Raw genomic sequence first — 21,078 nt, 5'->3', positions numbered from 1 at the left:
TTAGGAGCCCTATTTAACTATAACGTGGCAGCAAATAGATGGGTGACCCGTTTTGTTTCAGCCTGTCAACGATCAGAACCGGTGCATATTCCTCGGCTTCCTGCATGGGACCTTACTCTGGTCTTGGATGCCTTTACTCAGGCCCCGTTTGAACCCATAGATTCAGCATCAGTGAAGTGCCTTTCATTGAAAACTGCTACACTAGTGGCTTTAGTATCAGCTAGAAGAGTAGGTGATCTTCATGCTCTCTCAATAGACCCTCCGTTCTTGTCAATAACACGAGACAGACAGATCCGTCCTACCTTCCCAAACGGGTAACTAAATTTCTTAGGTCTCAGGAGATATGCCTACCTTCCTTCTACGAAAACCCGTCAAACCAGGACGAGGTGAAATATCACACCTTAGATGTGAGAAGAGCTGTGCTAGCCTACCTTGATAGGACCAGTCCCTGGAGGCAGAGTAGGTCTCTTTTTGTCTCCTTCCAGGGCAACAGAAAGGGGTCTGGAGTTACAACAGGCACACTATCCAGGTGGATTAGAGATGCGATCACAATGGCATATTTGGCTAAAGGTTAGAACCTCCGCTGGGGATTAAGGCGCACTCTACTAGAGCCATATCGTCCTCCTGGGCCGAGAGGGCAAACGTCCCAATTGAACAAATATGTAAGGCTGCAACCTGGTCTTCTCCATCTACCTTTTATAGTCACTATAGACTAGATTTATCCTCTACCGAGGATTTGTCTTTCGGTAGATCAGTCCTTAACACGGTGTGCCCTCCCAGGTGATGATCTCTGGAAATCTCTCAGTGGGTGCTGTCGTGGCGAAGAGGAAAAACCGGATTACTTACCGGTAATACTCTTTTGTAGAGTCCACGACAGCACCCGCTCACTTCCCTCCCGTAAAATTTTTGTTTCACATGGGTCTCCTTGGTGGCGGAGACTGTAATTAGAATTTAATACGTGGTTAAGCTTGGCGAACATAAACGATGTAGGGGTAAGATAGATGAATCGCCCAAACAAATTGACTAAAACATGTATGGCGGTTCCTCCGTTGTTCTCGGTAACACAAACTGAGGGAGCGAGGGGGACCGCCCCATTTATCTCTGTAGGTTTCCTGTTCCGGGGGTGGATCCCCTCTCTGTGGGTGCTGTCGTGGACTCTACAAAAGAGTATTACCGGTAAGTAATCCGTCTTTTTTTTTTTTTTTTTTTTTTTTTTTGTGTAGCTAAACTACTTTTGCCTTGTTTTAGGCGCTAAGTCTTCCGATTCTCGGCTCGCAGTTGGTGGGTTTAGTGCCCCTTCAAGCCTTGTTGACGTCTGCAGAATATTATATCAAAGAAGAGAACTTGTTTATATTAGAAGAACAACACAAAATCCGACTGGTAATCTTTTGCCTTCCTTCAATGTAGAACCAGTTATTCATAAGCTGCTGTTCCGACAACTATCATTCCCGTATTGTGGCTTTTCTAGGACAGATTATACAATGCGCTAATCATACATTTCATTTTGTTGTACATCTTGATTTTATGCATAATTTAAATGGAATCTGTCAGCAGGAAGGTGCTGAGACCCTGATTTCAGTGAGGTGAAAAAATGAGGATGAATGAACTCATGGAGATCAACATCCAACACTGCAGAGACGCCATCACATGTTTCTCAACGCAGTGATTCTAGAGCAATGCCCCCATCCCTTATGGGAATTATGCAAAAACATGCAAAACACAAGCTGCGGAGACACCATCACATGTTTCTCAACGCAAGCAATGACTAGCCAGGTCTTTCCCTGGGAAGGAACAACCACGGGAAGGGCAGTCTCCAATGAAGGAAACCACCTATGCCAAAACATGGTATCCATCCACAGACAGCTGTTTCTGGGTATTGCCCCTCATCAGTGTGGAGTAGGAAACTGACTAGTAGGAGCAATGCCTAGTAAAAGACTGTGAAAAACGAGGATGAATAAACTCATGGAGATCAATATCCAACACTGCGGAGACACCATCACATGTTTCTCAACGCAGTGATTCTAGAGCAATGCCCCCATCCCTTATGGGAATTATGCAAAAACATGCAAAACACAAGCCGCGGAGACCATGTTTTGGCATAGGTGGTTTCCTTCATTGGAGACTGCCCTTCCCGTGGTTGTTCCTTCCCGGGGAAAGACCTGGCTAGTCATTGCTTGTGTTGAGAAACATGTGATGGTGTCTCCGCGGCTTGTGTTTTGCCTGATTTTTCAGTGATGTCACGAAGATGTGTGGTGGTACATCTACAACAGAGAGAACTTTTATCACAACGGCTGTACTCCGTAAAGTGACTAATCGCTGGAATCGGGGTCTCTCTCCCTGCATCATGCTTTCAAATGGGGTAGCGAATACCTGTCGACAGATTCCCTATAAAATAGTGGAAAATGTATTGAATATTTTAGAATGAAAACCCAACAGATTTGTATTATATACTGAACTGTGTTTTTTATAAGTTTCCTGCTTTTCAAGGTTATTAACAGACTTGGACTTGACTCATTGGCTCCTTTTGAACCTCAGAAAAGAATAATAGAGTAAGTCGACCTTGCTCTTCTCTTCTACTCACTGTTATTCTGCCTCTTTTCCCTCAAACTTCTTGCCTGTAATTGATAATGAATACACATTATGTATTGCAGGTATTTTGTTCAAGATGACTTGTCTGGATCACTTATCACACAGACATTGAAAGGGTTTGTGCACAGTGTGGGGGCGCGGACGGCCACCCCCGGAGGTGGCTCTGTGTCTGCTGCTGTGTCGGCTATGGTAAGAACAGTGAGCAGGGGTAGGAACATTTTGGATTATGCAATTTGTTTGAACTCAATTATTGTGTAGGCCTAAAGCGAAACACACAACCAGTGTGTCGGTTAGGCACTTTACAAACTTATTTTTTTTTAATTAGGTAATCTTCTTATTGAAATTTTTCCAAATACAACATAAACACCAATTCCAATTTTACAAACTTTGTTTAAAAGCCTACTCCACCACTTTTTATATTGATGACCTATCCTAAGGCCACATTCAGTATTTGGAGAGTAGGTGATAAATGCAGAAGTGGTGATGTTTTTCTATTAGACTTTTCTCTGATTGCCCCACTCCTGATTTTTGGTTTACAAACCCGGATGTAAAATGCTGAACGTGTGCATGTGGCCCTCCTGGATAAGTGATCGATATCCGACCGGTGATGGGCTGGACCCCCCCCCCCCCCCCCACTGTTCAGCTTTTCTAGGTGTCAGTGGCAGCCGGATGTTGGCAGTATTGTAGCTGAATAGCTCGGTTCCATCAACGGTGTAGTGGCCATCGCTATGTACTGCATGATCCCACTCTTGGGCTGTGTGCACATGCTGTGGAATCTGCTGCGGATTCTGCAAAATCCACAGGTCAAAAGACCTTCTGATTAACCTGCAGTTTTGCCCTGCGGTTTATGATCTCCACAATGGAGGAGATGGTAAACCGCTGCGGAATCCGCAGAAAGAATTGACATGCAACTCTTTCTGCGGATTTGAAACCGCAGCAAAATCCATGTGGAAAATTCTGCAGTGTCTGCACAGCGGTTTTTAATACCCATAGGGAATAATGGTACTGTACACCACAGCAGAAACTGCAGGTGTACAATGCGCCAAAATCATTAAGTGGCATACGTAACGTAATGAATCTGGCACGTCTTCTCGGGGGGTTTGCACCTCTGTGGCAATGTCTTCTACACAATAGAATTAAAGTGCTTCCTTTTTGAGGCGTTTAACTAAGGGGTAAATTGCAAAGTTGCTTGATAATAACAATAACCAATTGCAACATGTTTGAGAGGCGATCACCCCTTTTTAATGAAATCACACTTTCCAGTTTGCTGGATGATTGCAATATTGCAGTTTGGGTCACATTCTCATTGTAGGGAGCGGCACTAGGATGTATGGTGGGGCAGATGACTTACGGAAAACGTCAATTTGAATCTTTGGATGGAGCGATGAGAGAGTTGATTCCCTCTTTTCATCATGCAGTCGATCAGTTGCTGGCTCTCGTAGACTCAGACTCCAATGCATTTGGAAGCTATATGGTAATTTATTTTTAAATGTATTTTGACTCTAGCTCTGTTTGAACTCCAATTCCTAACGCCATTAAGTCTGATCTTCTCTTACACTCTAATTTCCATTTGGTGTCCCCCCTCTGCAGGCTGCACTAAAGCTTCCCAAAGACACGGAAGAACAACAACAGAAGTAAGTATAAATGATTACTACTGTAGCGCACAACCTGTCTCTGTATTGACCTCATAGTATAGGGTTAATAACCGGGGGTGCACAAAATAGTAACATATATACTTTTGAGACCCATTATCTCCTGTGTTGGGTCCTTTCTTGGGTGTGTTAAGCTTTGTATTTTCAGATTTTGGCCCAAACTACCTCTTCGGTGCATTTTTGGACATTCATTTGCAGAAATTTCAGTTTTTGTGACCTGTTCTTCCAGGCTGTAAAATAAAAAAAGCAATGTGGTATTTGACATGTCTAGAACTACACAGTGATCGTCAGTCAATCGAGTTGCGTTCTCATATCGTCTCATGCTTTGCAATTAGGTTTTTTTTTTTTTTTTTTTTTCAGCTCTGAGACAGAATCATGGTAACAATTTTGCTTTCAAGCTGCAAATTTTTTCTTTGACATGGATTGTATGGCAGCAACTTTCACTGTGTAGCCCCAGACTGAACAACTGTGTGTTTTTTATAAAAAAAAAAAAGTTGGCGGCTCTCATTAGCGTTTTTTGTTACTTTATTTTATTCAGTCGCCACAACACCACCACGAGAGGGGATCTGCCCTTCGGGGACAGGAAACCTATAGGCACAAAAAGGCTGCCCTCTCCCCCCGCTTCAGTTGGTTTCCTGAACCTCGGCATATACCTCGTCACTTTATGTAAGGATCCCAGGGCCGTGGGGTCGGGTCTAGCAGCGGGAGGGCCCCTGTGACGGCTCCCCGGTCTTCTGGAAGTGCCCACGACAGGGGGACTGTCCGTGAGGCAGCAGCACGAAGGCGCCCTCCTGGGGGAAAGTTGTCTTTAGGGGGCCCATCGCCATGTGTACAGGTAAGTACACGCGTGGGAGCCTCCCTTCTCCTGGTGGGGCCTCCAGGCGGCGTCCGGGGCGATGCTTCTCCGTCTGGGAGCCGGCGGCCTCGGCGTGTCACCGTCGCGCGGCGGCCGTGACATGTCGGAAAAGGCAGTCCCTGATGACGCGGCCGGGCACGTGTGGTGGGGCCGGCGACGCAGGCCTCCGGGATGCCGTGCTGCATAGTGTCAGTGGACAGGGGGAGGCACTGAAACCCACGGATGGGCGCCGTGGGGGGGGCGGGGGATATGGTTAAATCCCCTATGCGCATAGTACCGGGCAGGCCACCCGGATCCGCCTACTGGCCCCACTGGGGGCAGGTACCATTGGGTGAGGCCGGCCTATGTAAGGAGGCTGCGTAGGCGCCTAGAGGCTTCAATGCCATTACGCAAAATGGATTCCTCAGAGCATGCATCAGCGGCATCATTGGATCGGCCTCAGCTTCTCAGCAGTGGTCTAGTGGCAGTAGCCGCCCTGCAGAAGCTAAAAGTGCCCACAAGGAGAAGGATAAGTCCGGCAGGTCCTCAGGCCACAGAGACACATCAACACACACACACACTTCCCCTTATGTTCCCCCTCTCCAAATTAAGCAGGGACAAAAGTTCTGCTAAAACCAAACACAGGGAGTGTGGCGTTCCTCTCCCTGATGGCCATGGGAAGAAACTTTGCAGACCCTGCATCCAGAACCTAATAGCAGAAGAAACCCCAGACCTGTCCACCACCCTGAGAGAGTTGGTTAGACAGGAGATTAAGGGTTCAGTCAGAGCCTGACCACGGGAAGGACGGGTTAGAGAAGTGGGACCCGGGCTCCAGTGTTCAGACTCAGGGAGCGATTCAGGAGAGCTGTTATCGGATTCATGCCCTTCATTCTCGTCATCCTCAGAGACGAGCTGGTCGTCCTTGTTTTCCGCCGGACCAGATTAACTGGCTAGTAAAAGCAGTCAACACCACTATGGGGCTCGAGGAGCCCCAGGCAGAAAGTTCCATTCAGGATCTTATGTTTAAAGGACTGGATAGGAAATCGCGTAGGTCCTTCCCAGTTATTGACAAAATAAATTTCCTGATTTCTTGGGAGTGGAAGAAAACAGAAAGGAAGGGTTCCTTGCCGTCAGCATTTAAGTGGAAATACCCATTTGAGGAGTCAGCATCAGCCGCATGGGATAAAGCACCAAAGCTGGATGCGGCGGTAGCCAAGGCCTGCAAAAAAACCACTCTGCCAATCGAGGATTTGGGGAGTCTGAAAGATCCACTAGACAGAAGGGCTGACGTGTTCCTAAAAGGGTCGTGGGAAACTTCAGCAAGATCTTAGGCCAGCTATTGTAGCCACATGTACAGCCCGGTCTATGATGGTGTGGCTAGACCGCCTAGAGGAACAGCTCAGGGACAAGGCCCCTAGGGAAGAAATTCTATCCTCTATCCCTATGATTCAGGAGGTGGCATCATTCCTCTCGGATGCATCAGCAGACTCTGTAAGGCTTGCTGCCAGATCAGCAACTTTGCCTAATGTCGCCCGCAGGGCCTTATGGCTGAAGTGTTGGCCAGGGAATATGCAGGCCAGGTCGAAATTGTGCAACATCCCTTGTGAAGGGAACACCTGTTTGGCTCGGTACTAGACGAGCTCTTGGAGAAGGTGGGCGACTGTAAAAAAAAACAAAAAAACGGTTCCCCTACTTAGGAAGACCCTTTTACAGGTGAGATTATAGAAGAAGGTGGTTTGACAGGAGAAGGTCAAACAGAGATCGAGGGACAATACCGGCAGGAGGAAAGGTAGAGGATAGGTGCTGATCCATACTTGAGAAAGAAAACTGAGAAAGGGAGGGATTAGAAAGGTGCTGTCGTGTGCTCCTGAAAAACACCGCTACCGGTTAGTAGCTAAGCATTTATTTAGTCGCCACGAAAGCACCACGAGAGAATTACAGAGATGTAAAGAGCCTAGGGAGGGATAGCAGCCTCAAGCACCTTTCTCCCAAGTGTGAGATCGGAGGAGTCGACTAAATCCAATCTATAGTGTTTAAAGAACGTGAATGTAGATGACCAGTTAGCTGCCTTACAAATGTCCTCAATGGATACTTCTGAGCACTCCGCCCATGATGTCGCCACAGCCCAAGTGGAGTGTGCTCTTACGCCTTCCGGAGCTTCTGCACCACCTGCCGTATAAGCTAGAGAAATTGCCTCCCTAATCCACCTGGCTAAAGTGTTTTTGGATACCCTAAGCCCTTTCCTAACGCCCTGAAAGGAAACTAATAGGGATTTGTCCTTCTTCCAGGGGTCTGTGGCCCTAATGTAAGCAAGGAGACATCTATTTATGTCTAAAGAGTGAAGTTCTCTCTGACTGGCTAGTAGGGTCTGGGCAGAAGGAGGGAAGGACTATTCCTGCAGCCTGTGGAACTTTGAGGCGACCTTAGGCAAATACAAGGGGTCTGGTCTTAGAATGACTATCTTCCTTAAACTGGGTATACGGGGAGAGTCTAGAGAGCCTGCAAATCGCTAACTCTCCTGGCTGATGTCAATGCGACCAGTAGGTCAGTTTTGAAGGATAGGACCTTAATAGGGGCAGAATCAATAGGATCAAACGGGGCTTCTGTTAGAGCTGATAACACTAAGTTCAGATCCCATGGGACTAGTTTCCTTTTAATGATGGGCCTAGATCTAGACGCTGCCTTTATGAATCTGGATACCCAGTAGTTGCTCGCTAGGTTACAGTTATACAATGCCCGTAGGGCCGAGACCTGGACTCTAAGCGTGCTTGTAGCCAGACCCATCTCTAAACCCTTCTGCAGGAACTCTAAAACTTGACCAATACGGATTCGATCTCCGCCCCAGAGGCTGACAAGAATCTTTTCCAAATTTTTACGTAGATATTTGTCGTGGAAGGTTTCCTACTCTTTAATAGGGTGTTGACCAACTCCTGAGGGAAGCCTTTTCTACTCAGTAGTGCCCCCTCAAATTCCACGCCGCTAAATGTAGATTGGATACGTGCGGGTGGAATACTGGACCCTAGGACAGGAGATCTGGGAGAATCCATGGCTGGGTCACTGACATCTTCCTCGGCCAATTTAAACCATGGCCTCCTGGGCCAGAATGGGACTATCAGGATCGTGAGTGCCTTGTCTTCCCGGATCTTCCTTAGCACTATTGGAATTAAATTCAGTGGGTGGGGGGGGGGAGGCGTAAGCCAGACCAAAGTTCCACGGGATTAGGAGAGAGTCTACTGCAAGCGGGTCTTCTCTGGGGTCCAGCAAACAAAACTGATGCAATTGCCTGTCTTTCCTGTTGGCGAACAGGTCTATTTCTGGAGACCCCCACATGTGCACGATCTGTTCGAAGACGGCCCTGTTTAGAACCCACTCTCCTTACCTGAGTCTGTTGCGGCTTAAGAAGTCGGTTGTAATATTGTTTTTTCCCCTTTTAGATGGAGGGCTGTAAGGGATAGCAGAAGAACTTCGGCTATCTGAAAGATATGATTTGCCACCTCCATTAAAGCCCTGGAGCACGTTCCCCCTTAATGACTAACGTAAGCCACAGTTACCTGATTGTCTGAGAGAACCCTGGCATGCCGGCCCTGTAGGGACATAAGGAAGCCACTTAAGGCCCATTCTACTGCTAACAACTCCTTTATATTAGATGTGTAGTCCTGCTCCTATGGTGACCATACCCCTTGGATCCACATCTCCCCATATATGCCCCCCAACCCCTGGGGCTAGCATCTGTGGATATGATTCGGGAGATCTGATTTATCCAAGGGACCCCTCTACACAGGTTTGGTCTGTGAGTCCACCACCTTAGGGAATGAATCGCCTCTTGGGACAGAGTAAAATTTCCTCTAAGTGACCTAACTGGCAAGTATTGTGTAATACATCCCACTGCAGGGACCTGGTGTGGTATTAGGCCCAAAGAACCGCTGGTATACATGAAGTGAGTGAGCCCAATAATGACATTGCACCCCTTAGAGTGACCGAAGGGTTCTGTATTGCCCTGAGTGTTTGCCGCTGAATACTGCCCACCTTTGTTTCCGGTAAGCGACACTCTTGCAACCTGGAATCTATTAGCGGACCAAGGAACTGCTGCGTCTCCATGGGTTTCAATCATGATTTTTTTTAAATTAATGATCCATCCCAAGTGTTGGAGGCTGGCTACTACTTTCTGTAATTGTGCGGTGCAATGTAAGGCTATGTGCACACGGTGCGTATTCTGTGCATGCATTTTTTTTGTGCAGAATTCACGAAATCCGCAGGTCAAATGACCTGCATTTCTCCTGCGGATTTCTTCCTGTTTTTTTGCGGTTTTCGTGCGGTTTTCCACCTGCAGATTCCTATAGTGGAGTAGGTGGAAAACCGCACCAAAGTCACATGTTGCTTTTTTCCGCACGAAAATCGTGCGGAAAAATCCGCAGCATGTGCACAGCGGGTTTTCTTTTTTTCCATAGTGTTTAATGGTACTGTACATCACCTGCAGTTCTGCTGCAGATCCGCGGCAGTATCCGCACAGGGCCTAGCTCTGAGTCTCCCACAATCAACAGGTCATCTAAATGGGGGATCATGAGAATATCCTGTTCGTGTAAATGGGCCATAACCTTCACCATTATCTTAGTGAAAACTCATGGTGCGACCGCCACCCCGAAGGGGAGTACTCTGAATTGGAAGATGTTTAAAGTCCCCCCCCCCCCCCCAACGAAACTGCTACTCTTAGGAAACGCTGATGATCTGTATGTATCGGGACATGATAATAGGCGTCTTTAAGGTCTATCACCACCATGAAGCATCTGTTAAATAGTAACTTTATGGCAGATTTAACAGATTCCATTTTGAAGGTGCGTATGAAAATAAATTTATTGAGGCCTTTAAGGTTTATGATGGTATGGAAGGAACCATCAGGTTTCTTGACCAAGAAGAGGGGGGAGTAAAAACCTTTACCTCTCTGAACCTCTGGAACTTTCACCAGGACACCCTTCTGCTGAAGTTCCCGGACTCTAACGCCCGTTGTTCCACAAGGGAAGAACGAACAGGAGTCCGAACAAAATCGATCGATAGTCGTTTCTCGGAACTCAAATTTAAGCCCCGGTTTAATGACGCTAAGGATCCAGTAGCTATTTGAAATGTCCTTCCAGGCAGGATAGAGTTGCAGCAGTCTGCCTCCGACCTGGTCTCAGTCATTGCGGCTTTCTGCTGTCACAAGAGGAAAACATATTTTCCAGGACGTCCACCTGACAGCACCATGGAGGACGTCCTCCTCCTCCTTACAGGGACAGGAAAAGTACACGAGAGGTTAAAAGGTCATGTCCCACCCCCTTTCCCTCAGTGTTTTTCCTGTCCCTGCATGGAGGGACACACGAGAGACTTACTGGAGGGGTTCAGGGGATCGTACGGCCAGTCCAAGCCTTCCCCTGTCAAGAGGTCCCGGGGCCGAAACTCTCCGAGGGGGGAGTCCCTCTGCCCCAAAGGCCAGGAGCAGGACGACGCTCCTGGAGGGAGCCGTTCCTCCCTATGGGAGGCTCCAGGACGGACCACCATAGAGGCGATGGTCGGCTCCCCGTAGGCGGCTGGCCGAACGGGCACCGACGACAGGATGGTGCGGGCGGCCCTGGGAGGCAGGAGCGAGGCCTCCAGCAGTCCGCCATATCAGGCGAAGGCCGGGCCCCCGTGGCAGAAAGACACAGCAGACTGCTGCAGCAGGCGGGGGTCAGCTCCCCGCGGCGGCAGGCCAGGCGGCCGACAAGATGTCGGCGCCGGGAGGGGAGCGACTGCTCCAACAGGCCGCCATAGCAGGCAGAAGCCGCGCGGTCAGCCCGGGCAGGAAGTGGGCGGCCTATCGCGAGAGGTCGCGCATCACATCCGGTGACGTCACACGCCGGCCTTGAATCTCAGCGCGTGCTCCTGAGGTCCACAGAGCGCGCTACTGCCACAGCGCACACTTCGGAGATCCATAGCGCTCTACAGACTGCGCCAGGATGGAAGGAAACGCTCCAGCAGGTGGAGTGTTAAGTGCGCATAGCGCAGACCACCCTCCCCCATCCATCCCCACAACTCAGATCTAAGTAGAGCCCCTTCTGTATTAGGAGAAGGTAACCCCGGCAGAATCCCCCTTGGGGGTGGAGGACCCGGCAAAGGCCCCCTCCAAATCAGTCCGCTGCCCCGTATGCAGGGTAAAGCTGCCAGACACCTATAACAAGACCCTATGCGGACCCTGTACCTCAAGGGTCATAGGCGAGGAACAGCCATCCCTCCTTGCCGAAATGAGATCGCTGATAAGGGAGGAAGTCCGGGTCTCTACAGCCAGCTGCGCACGTCGTCAGTCCCCCAGCCCAGGGCCGAGTCGCAAACGTCCAAGGTGGGAGGCAGACCCAGAGTTGGAAGCAAGCCCTAGTGAGGAGTCTGACTTCCGGGACTCAGATCAGGAGGAAGAAGGCGAGATACTGGGGGACAGACAGGATCAGAGCAGGAAGTACCTGTTCAGACTGGAGGACACGGACGAGTTGGTCCAGGCAGTCAGGAACACTATGCAAATAGAAGTCCCTAAACCACAGTCCAGACAGGACTTGATGTTTGGAGGACTAGTGGCCAGGAAACAGGTGGTGTTCCCCGTAAGTGAACACATCAAAACGATGGTCCAGGAGGAGTGGAAGGAGGCAGAACGTCGGTTGATACTCTCCCGAGACTTTAAAAATAGACTGCCTTTTGATCCCGAGGAAACCCGGGCATGGGAAGTCCCTAAAATGTCCCAGTCGCCAAGGTTACCAAAAAAACGGCCATCCCATTCGAGGACTCATCAGGTCTTCAAGACCCGATGGATAGGAAGGCGGACGTCTTGTTAAAGAGAGCATGGGAGACGTCGGCGGCTCTTATTAGAGCCAACATAGCAGCCACCTCGGTGGCCAGGTCTATGTTTTTGTGGATGGGGCAGTTGGAGGAACGCCTAACCAACAGGACCCCTAGATCAGAGATCCTAGCGTCTCTTCCTCTCATGAAATCGGCCACGGCGTTCCTATCGGATACGTCGGCCGAATCAGTAAGGTTTGCAGCCAGAAACGGCTCCCTCTCTAATGCGGCCCGAAGAGCAGTCTGGCTTAAATCCTGGTCGGGGGACAACGCTTCTAAAACTAAGCTATGCTCCATCCCTTTCTCGGGCCTGAGGGTATTCGGGCCAGCCTTAGATAACATTCTAGAGCTGGTGTCCGATAAAAATAAGGGTTTCGGAGAGGCTCCTTTTCTAGGAGACAGACTGAATTCAGGGGTCGGGCAAGGTCCAATAGGAGCTCCTTCAGCCAAGGTCGGAGGAACAAGGGTCCCCCATTCACGTCAACATCTAGATCAAGGAGGCAATGACGCCATAGGTATTGGGGGGAGACTTCGCCACTTCGCAACAAACTGGTCCCGAGTCGCCCACAATCAATGGGTCCTCAGAACCATCGCGGAAGGCTACAGCATAGAGCTTTATTCTCCTCCCCCCCCCCCCCAGAGATATATTGCCCCCACTGTTGTCCTGGAGAACTCCGCAATGTGGAAAGATCTACAGGACATGGTAGACTCAAAGGTCATAGTACCAGTTCCCCCGACAGAAAGAGGAAGAGGGCACTACTCTTCCCTGTTTTCGATCACAAAGCCATCGGGCGAGGCTCGTACCATCATAAACCTGAAACCGCTAAATGCCTGGGTCAGGTACAAGAGATTTCGGATGGAATCGATCCGTTCCGCAATCCTCTTAATAGACAGGGACGCCGTCATGTGTACCCTAGACCTAAAAAAGGCTTACTACCAGGTCCCTATCCATCCCTCATCTCAGAGGCTACTAAGGTTCGCGGTTAGTTTACCGGCCTGGACCTGCCACTTCCAGTTCCAGTGTCTTCCATTTGGGTTGGCCTCAGCTCCCAGAATCTTTACAAAGCTGGTGTTAGAAGTGGTGGCCTACCTGAGAGATCAGGGTATCGTGATCATTCCATATCTAGACGACTTCCTACTGGTGGCAAGATCCAAAGAAGAGCTCATTCGCGACACAAACTGAGCAATTACCGTAATGGAGTTCCTTGGCTGGGTGATCAATTGGGAGAAGTCGGACCTCAGGCCAGAGACCAGGAAAGTATTTCTTGGAGTCCTTCTAGACTCAGCCGACAGAATATCTTGGCTACCCGAGCAGAAGCAGAGGACCATTCAAGCCAGAACCAGAGACCTGTTGAGGCGTCAATGCTCCATAAGAGAGGCAATGGAGGTCTTGGGCCTCATGACGGCCTGCATCCAGTGTGTCCGATGGGCCCAATTCCACTCGAGATCATTACAGAAAGAGATCCTCGCGAGGTGGGACAGAAGTCAGGCATTGCTAGACAGACCCTTAAGGCTGCCAGAAAGAGTAAGGGAATCCCTTCGGTGGTGGACATAGTCCAGAAACCTTCAGGTGGGCGTACTATGGACACCCTCTCCATATGTGGTAGTCGCCACAGACGCCAGCGCGTGGGGTTGGGGAGCCCACATAGAAGAGAAGATCTTCCAGGGGAGATGGCCAGTAGACATCAGGACCAGATCCTCCAACTTCAGAGAGCTCTTCGCGGTCTGGGAAGCGTTGTGAAGAAACCAGTCGGTAGTAAAGAATCGTCACGTCCGCATACTATCCGACAATATGACAGTGGCATTCCTGAAGCACCAGGGAGGGCCCAGACATCAACCACTACAGGCCCTAGCGGGAAAGATATTCGCGTGGGCGGAGCGAACAGTCCGATCTGTGACCGCAGTACACCTAGAAGGATCTCAGAACGAAGTAGCAGATTACTTGAGCAGACAACGGATCCACCCGACAGAGTGGGAACTGAACGAAGAGATCTTCGACCATCTCTGTCAGGGTTGGGGGACCCCCAGTATAGATCTTTTCGCAAGCCGAAAGAACTCGAAGGTCCCCAGATTCTATTCCCTGAATCCGACGGACCACCCGGAAGGTGTAGATGCCCTGAGCCAGACTTGGGGAGAATCCCTCGCTTATGCATTCCCACCACTGGCTCTCATACCGGCAGTGCTCAGGAAGATACGCGAGGACCACGCAAGAGTGATGTTGATCGTTCCATACTGGCCAAAGAGAAGCTGGTTCCCTCTTCTAGGGGCCATGGCAGTAGGAAACCCAGTCGAGCTACCCCTGCGGAAGGACATCATCCACCAGGGCCCGATCTACCACCCAAACCCAGCAAGACTCCACCTATCGGCTTGGATCCTGAGAGGGACATCCTGAAGGCAAAGGGATTGTCGGATCAGGTCATATCCACCCTACAGGCCAGTAGGAAACCAGTGACATCTGCAATCTACCAAAAGATATGGAAAAGATTCTGTCTGGAAGGTGGCAGGTCCGATCTCGGGGCGGGCACCCCCGACCTCCCTAGTATACTAAATTTTTTGCAGGCAGGTTTTAATAAAGGCTTTAAGCACAGCACTCAAAGTACAGATTTCAGCCTTGAGCGCCTTCTTCGACTACCGGCTAGCCTCACATCCCTGGATAATCAGATTTATAAGAGCCACGCAGCGCCTGCGCCCCACGATTAGGCAGCTCACCCCGCCTTGGGACCTGGGCCTGGTACTCAGGTTTCTCTGTACGGAACCCTACGCCCTCAGCGAGAAAATAACCATCCCTGTTCTCACTCGTAAAACGGCCGCCTTAGTAGCCATTACCACGGCCAAAAGAATAGGGGCGATCCAGGCCCTGTCCACTAAGGACCCATATCTTCAGATAAGAGATGACCGTATAATCCTAAGGTTAGACCCGGCATTTACCCCAAAGGTAGCCTCCGCAAAGAATCTAAACCAAGAGATAGTGTTACCATCGTTCTGTGACAATCCCCGTAATAAAAAGGAACGGCGTCTTCACTCGCTGGATGTGAGGCGCGCAGTTCTAGACTATCTAGAGGCCACCAATAGCTGGCGCATCGACCCAAACCTGTTCATTCTTTTTGGAGGCAAAAATAAAGGGGGGAAAAAGGCCTCTAAGGCCTCCATCGCGTGCTGGATTACCTCAGTAATCTCTGACGCCTACCAAGCCGAAGGCGCCAGCCTGCCAGATTCCATAAAGGCCCACTCTACGAGGGCGGTATCGGCCTCATGGGCGGAACGGGTGGGGGCCTCGGTTGATCAGATCTGTAGAGCAGCAACCTGGGCCAACCTTAATACATTCTGCAAGCACTACAAGCTTGATGTGTTAGCTGGTCAGCAGACCGCATTTGGGAGAAAAGTTCTCCAGGCGGTAATCCCACCCTGAGGAGGTGCTTTGGTACTCTCCATGGTGCTGTCAGGTGGACGTCCTGGAAAATAGGTATTAGACCTACCGGTAATGATGTTTCCAGGAGTCCATCCTGACAGCACGGGTAGTTCCCTCCCTGTTATGTTATACTACGTTGTATTATATGTCGTCATATGCTGTAATATGATTGTTTCATTAAACTGTTACTAGCATCATCCACCTTGTGGTACTTGTTAAATCACTGAGGGAAAGGGGGTGGGACATGACCTTTTAACCTCTCGTGTGCTTTTCCTGTCCCTGTAAGGAGGAGGAGGAGGACATCCTCCATGGTGCTGTCAGGATGGACTCCTGGAAACATCATTAGCGGTAGGTCTAATACCTATTTTTCCCTCGGAAGTTAGATCTTAGTCACGGGTGTAAAAAGTATTTAATCATCGTTTGTGTAAAATATATATATATATATATTATATTGCTACTAACCAGGGAGGTCCTCTTATGCTCTGTAATCCAACTGAAGCGGGGGAGAGGGCTGCCCTTTTTGTGCCTATAGGTTTCCTGTCCCCGAAGGGTGGATCCCCCTCTCTCGTGGTGCTGTCGTGTGCTCCTGAAAAACACCGCTACTGGTAAGTAGCTAAGCATTTCATTTGGATAGTGGTAAACCATAAAATAAAAGCCATTGGGGGGGATAAGGCTAGTGTAGGAGAGAGATTTTTCTAGCCAACAACGTTTTATATGTACTTCAGCTATTCATATCCGGCTTCCGTGCCTGTGAGTTTTAATATGGATATTTAACAAAGGCCTCAAGCTCATCCATTCTTTTTCTCCAGACGTTTCCAGGCTCTTCAGAATGGCCTTAAGGAGGCCGTTGGTGTGCCCCTAAGTCTTGCTGAGAAAATAAGCACCTTGTGGAAGCCACTGTTGGAGCTGTCAAAATGCGGCAATATATCATGTATATCTGACTTGCAGGTACTGACATGAAATGTAGTAGTTTCCACTTTTGTGTAAGTATCATACAATGCATTGGGCTAATGCTGATAAAAACCTTAGTTCTTGTGTCAAGAAGAGGAGACGTTATTAGAATATTCCACACGTTGTTTTTTTTTTTTGTTTGTTTTTTTGTGCTTTTAATTTTTTATTGCATTTTCATCTTTTATTTTGGTACATCTGTGACTGGATTTATTCTCTTTAATTAGGTGGCAGCTAAAGCTTTAGAGGCTGGAGTCTTTGGAGCTTATTTCAATGTTCTCATTAACCTCCGAGAAATCGAGGATGATGAATTTAAAAGTCAGGTAATTAAAACTATCATTTTCTTCCACCAAATTTGTTTGGGCATAATTTTGAGGCACTACTGGATCCCATTATTTTTTTTGTGAATTATTGCCCATTAGTGTAGCATTTGGCTTATAAAAATTCAGATGCAATAATGTGTGGATTCATAGAAAATGGCTTAGTGGAATAGTTCAGATGACTCAAAAGCTAATTAAAAATTTGCGCAATATACAACCCAATCAAGCTACATACATATAGTATACCAATATAGGGGGTGTCGACTGGGCTGTCGGGTTCATACCCCTGAAGACGCCAATTCCAGTGTGTCTGTATAGTGTAATGTGTCTTTTGCACATATTGTGTCATCATTATTTTTATTTTTTTTTTTTTTTAATGTAATGTGTCATGTTGGTAGTGTATAGGATAAGGCTTAGGTTAAGGCAAGTAGCATAGATAGTGACTGGAGTTAATGTTTGGGACTAACCCATAGTGGGAGAGGATTGGTGTTGGGGGAAGTGATTGCTTCCTGTAGTTATGCAGATGGCGACAAGTTTGAGTAGGAAATGACTGAGCAGTGCTGTTGGGTGAACTAAGAAAAGGAGACTAGGGAGTAGTGCGACCTGCAAGTGACTGAAGACGAGACAACGTCCTCCCACCTCTAAGGGGGTCTCTGGACAGGACGACTTATCATAAATCCTAAGCTTGCTAAATGCCAAAATTAACTGACCCAAACAGGTTTAAGTTTGTGGGACTAGTGGGTGGTCCTGAGCCAGATCCAGGGCACCAGTAGTGGAAGAAATAGTACGTGGGACCATTGAGCAGGTAGAGAGACTTGCAGATCAGGGCTGTAGTGATAAGCTAGGCTGTGAAGTAGGGTGAAACCTTCACAGGCCCTGGAATTGATTACCGTAGAACACTGTGTGAAAATGATTTTCACTGTGAAGGAAATGTTCATAAGACACTGTACCCATAACCCTATCCAAGCTACTGTTCAGTAAAGACTGAGATTTTGAACGGGAGTCTAAATCAGGTTTCCCCAACTCCAGTCCTCAAGGCCCACCAACAGATCATGTTTACAGGATTCCCTTTATATTGCACAGGTGAAGCAATTATCACCTGAGCAATACTAAAGCCCCCGTTAAACTAAACCATGTCCCAGCGATCCCACCAACGATCCGACATGATGGGATCGCTGGGACATCGTTAGGCTGATCACTGGTGAGCTGTCACATAGACAGCCCCTCCAGCGATCAGGACCAGCGACTCTGGTTTCTAATGTAAACGTCGGATATACAGGAGCAGCGCGGCTCTTGGATACCCGACGTTTACATTAGAAACCAGCGTCGCTGATCGCTGGTTTCTCGCTGCCACACGCAGCGATGCATGCTAGGCAGCGGGAGACCAGCGATCAAAAAACGGCCCAGGCCGCTCGAGCACAATCAGCGATAACCGTCAGGTGGGCCGGTCACTGATTACCCTCCCCCCCCCCCCCCCACAAAATCAGCGATCTCACTAGCGAGATTGTGTGACAGGACCCTAAGGAAATCCTGAAAACATGATCTGTTGGTGGGCCTTGAGGACTGGAGTTGGGGGAACCCTGGTCTAAATTACTGAACTCTGGAGCCTATGTTCCTCGCTGGCCAACACAATCGGCTACAGAGAGCCTGCACGGGTGCAAAGCCCTCACAGCACCAACACCCAGGCAGGACCCACTCTTTCAAGTAGTGCCCTGGGCAGTCACAGAAGTCCAGTACCTAGCCCGTGGCTACTGCCCGCTCCACGTTGCACCAAGAAGATACGGAACAATAAATATGCATTGTAGCCCCTAAAATAAAACAACCCAGCTTAAAGGGAAGCTGTCATTAGATTAATGACCGGAGAGGTGGCTGCACATGTTCGACTTTCTCTATTCAATGCCATGCAAGTTTTTAAAACGACTGAACGAGCGCATAGCTGTGTGAGGAATCTTAAATAGGGGGCCGAGTGACCAGACTTGCCAATAAGCCTCCTCTAGTTGGAAGAACTCTAGACATGGGAGAGCTGGTTATTTTGAATGAGGCTGATGGGCCGATCTGGTTACGTGTTCCTTCATTAATTACCATTTTGAGAACCGTAGTTTTATGCAGTCTCAATGAAGTGCTGTCTGCTTGTTAATGACGCTTTCCTTAAGCAAGGAGATCAGAGCCGCATAAACTGGACAACAGAGAAAATATGGATACCGGTGCTTGTCCAAACTTCAATGGAAAATGTTAAAAGCTGCAAGAGGCAATACACACCATTGGTGGTGTGATTAGTTCACATAGAGCACAACTTGGTAAATAAAGGATAGTATGGCCCCTCCAAGTCTCCGTACACGAGCAACATGTTGACATTGCACGCCGACTGCTCTCGCGCACAGCTCTTCACTACTTCGGGTGAAGACTCCCTGAATTTAGTTTGTTGCGACTGATTCCTGGACTTTTCTGCCTACCGAGGTTATGTGGCGCGGACCACTATATTGCACTTTGAGGTACTAATCAGACCTACATATTGGTTCAAGTATTTTACGCTCAGTGGCAACAAAACGACTGGTTACCACAGACTTATTTACATGTTTTGGACTTGTGCTACTCATGAGCAAATCCAGTTACTTGGACACCATCTATGCATGATTCATGCCAAACAGGTTATACAGTCTATACACAGAGAATGTACCATTGCCTCTTAAAGCAGTGCTTATAAATAGTGATGAGCGAGTAGCGTCGTTGTTCGGGCTTTCCCGAGCATGCTCGGGTGTCCTGTGAGTATTTTGGTGTGCTCGGTGATTTAGTTTGTGTCAACACAGCTGCATGATTTGTGGCTGCTAGACAGCCTGAGTACATGTGAGGAATGCCTGTTTGTTAGGGAATCTCCACATGTATTCAGGCTGTCTAGCAGCCACAAATCATGCAGCTACTTCGACAAACTAAATCTCCGAGCACGCCAAAATACTCGGAGGTCACCCGAGCAACGAGTATACTCGCTCATCACTACTTTATAAATACTTTGTCAAACACAGTAGGAATTGCAGCCTTTTGGTACTATAGACATTAAGTGAATTGTCTTGCACTACCATAGATGGATGTGTGTGTATATATACATAACCTGGCTGTATCTGACTGCATTATATGCTTGACCTGGTGTGGGTCAGTTTTTACCTGTTTGGTATTGATATAATACATTTTCAGTTGGTAACAAAACACGTACTACTTCTTTTAGCGCGCTATCCTTTGTGCAGATTAGTTGGTACTAGTTTCTTTCAGCCTTGCATTTTTTTTTTTTTTTTTATATACTGCTTTGTTTGAAATGCTTCACTGTCTGATGTAGGAATTTGAAGCAGAGTGATTAAAATGTATCCTTCAATCCGAGATGACTTCATAAAAATTATCAGTGGAGCATCTACCAGAAAGACACGATGCAATTATTAAACTTTCTGGTGGTTTGCGAGCCTGCCCTGACGCTACGGGAGCTCAATGCATACAGACTTCTACAGCTTCTAATGTGTTCAAGCATTAAGTCCTGCTGCATTAAGTGTTTTGAAATTGATCAGCAAAGAATTTTGAACCTCAATATGGAATAGTAACAGTAACTCAAAGCTGTTGCTCATTGTGCACAGTGACGTTGTCTCCAGAATGTTCCCTCGGGTACATACGATGTAGGGAGCACATCAAGGTATTTACATTAGTTTTCTGGCATAAAAATTGCAGATAATTGCATAGCCCTGAACAATTCCCTATAATTTACTTCAGAAGCTGGTAATAATCTATTTTTTTAGCTTGTGCTTGGTGAAGACTTCAGTTTGTGGTGCCCAAAGATGCACTAACGTTATTAACACTGGTGTATGAAACCGGGCTCTTAATGAATTCCCACCTAAGTGGTATTTTTTTTTATTTTGCATGCTCTAGTCTACAAAAACTGATATACATTTTTGTTTTTCCCATAGACTCGGAAGAAGATTTTCCAGCTGTTGGACGAGGCAAACACGTCTGCTGAATCTGTGCTGCTGCTTTGTGAGGGGCGAGAGTGAAATTTAACTAAATAAACATTTATTTGCTGCCACTTTTGACTCTTTGTTTTTACATAACTTTTTGGCAAACAGATTCAATACATTGAAATATTCTTATGCTTTTAAATGGACTCCATGTTTGGGGTATTTACTGGTCTTTAATCTTTCAGGAGATTCAGATTTTGATAAATTCCAGTGCAATATTTCCAAACTTATCATAGATTCATAGAATGGTAGAGTTGGGTGGGACCTCCTGGGCCATCTGGTCCAACCCCCTGCTCAAAGCAGGATTCGCTAATTCATCCCAGACAGATGTCTGTCCAGCCTCTGTTTGAAGACTTCCATGGAAGGAGAACTTGCCACCTCTCGTGGCAGCCTGTTCCACTCATTGATCACCCTAACTGTCAAAAAGTTGTCTAATATCTAATCTCTCTCCTCCCATTCAGTTTCATCCCATTGCTTCTAGTCTTTGCTTGTGCAA

At 47.9% G+C, this 21,078-nt stretch overlaps 1 protein-coding gene across 1 annotated transcript in view; it reads left to right on the top strand.

The window, feature by feature from the left end:
- LOC141078368 (formimidoyltransferase-cyclodeaminase-like) overlaps positions 1–20,650 on the top strand; it is a 30,454-nt gene extending 9,804 nt beyond the window's left edge. The window contains exons 7-14 of the mRNA XM_073565114.1: positions 1,249–1,380; positions 2,488–2,549; positions 2,652–2,778; positions 3,902–4,063; positions 4,180–4,223; positions 16,132–16,270; positions 16,498–16,593; positions 20,535–20,650. Of these exons, the coding sequence (XP_073421215.1) occupies positions 1,249–1,380; positions 2,488–2,549; positions 2,652–2,778; positions 3,902–4,063; positions 4,180–4,223; positions 16,132–16,270; positions 16,498–16,593; positions 20,535–20,618 (846 nt within the window). The 3' untranslated portion in view covers positions 20,619–20,650. The remainder of the gene's footprint in view (positions 1–1,248; positions 1,381–2,487; positions 2,550–2,651; positions 2,779–3,901; positions 4,064–4,179; positions 4,224–16,131; positions 16,271–16,497; positions 16,594–20,534) is intronic.
- The last annotated feature ends 428 nt before the right edge of the window (positions 20,651–21,078 follow it).

Source organism: Dendrobates tinctorius, unplaced genomic scaffold, assembly GCF_039654945.1.
Source record: "Dendrobates tinctorius isolate UK_male_01 unplaced genomic scaffold, ASM3965494v1 ptg000544l, whole genome shotgun sequence".
NCBI classification, from domain to species: Eukaryota; Metazoa; Chordata; class Amphibia; order Anura; family Dendrobatidae; genus Dendrobates; species Dendrobates tinctorius.
Note: the sequence above shows the minus strand (reverse complement) of the source record. Positions and strands in the feature narration are given on the sequence as shown.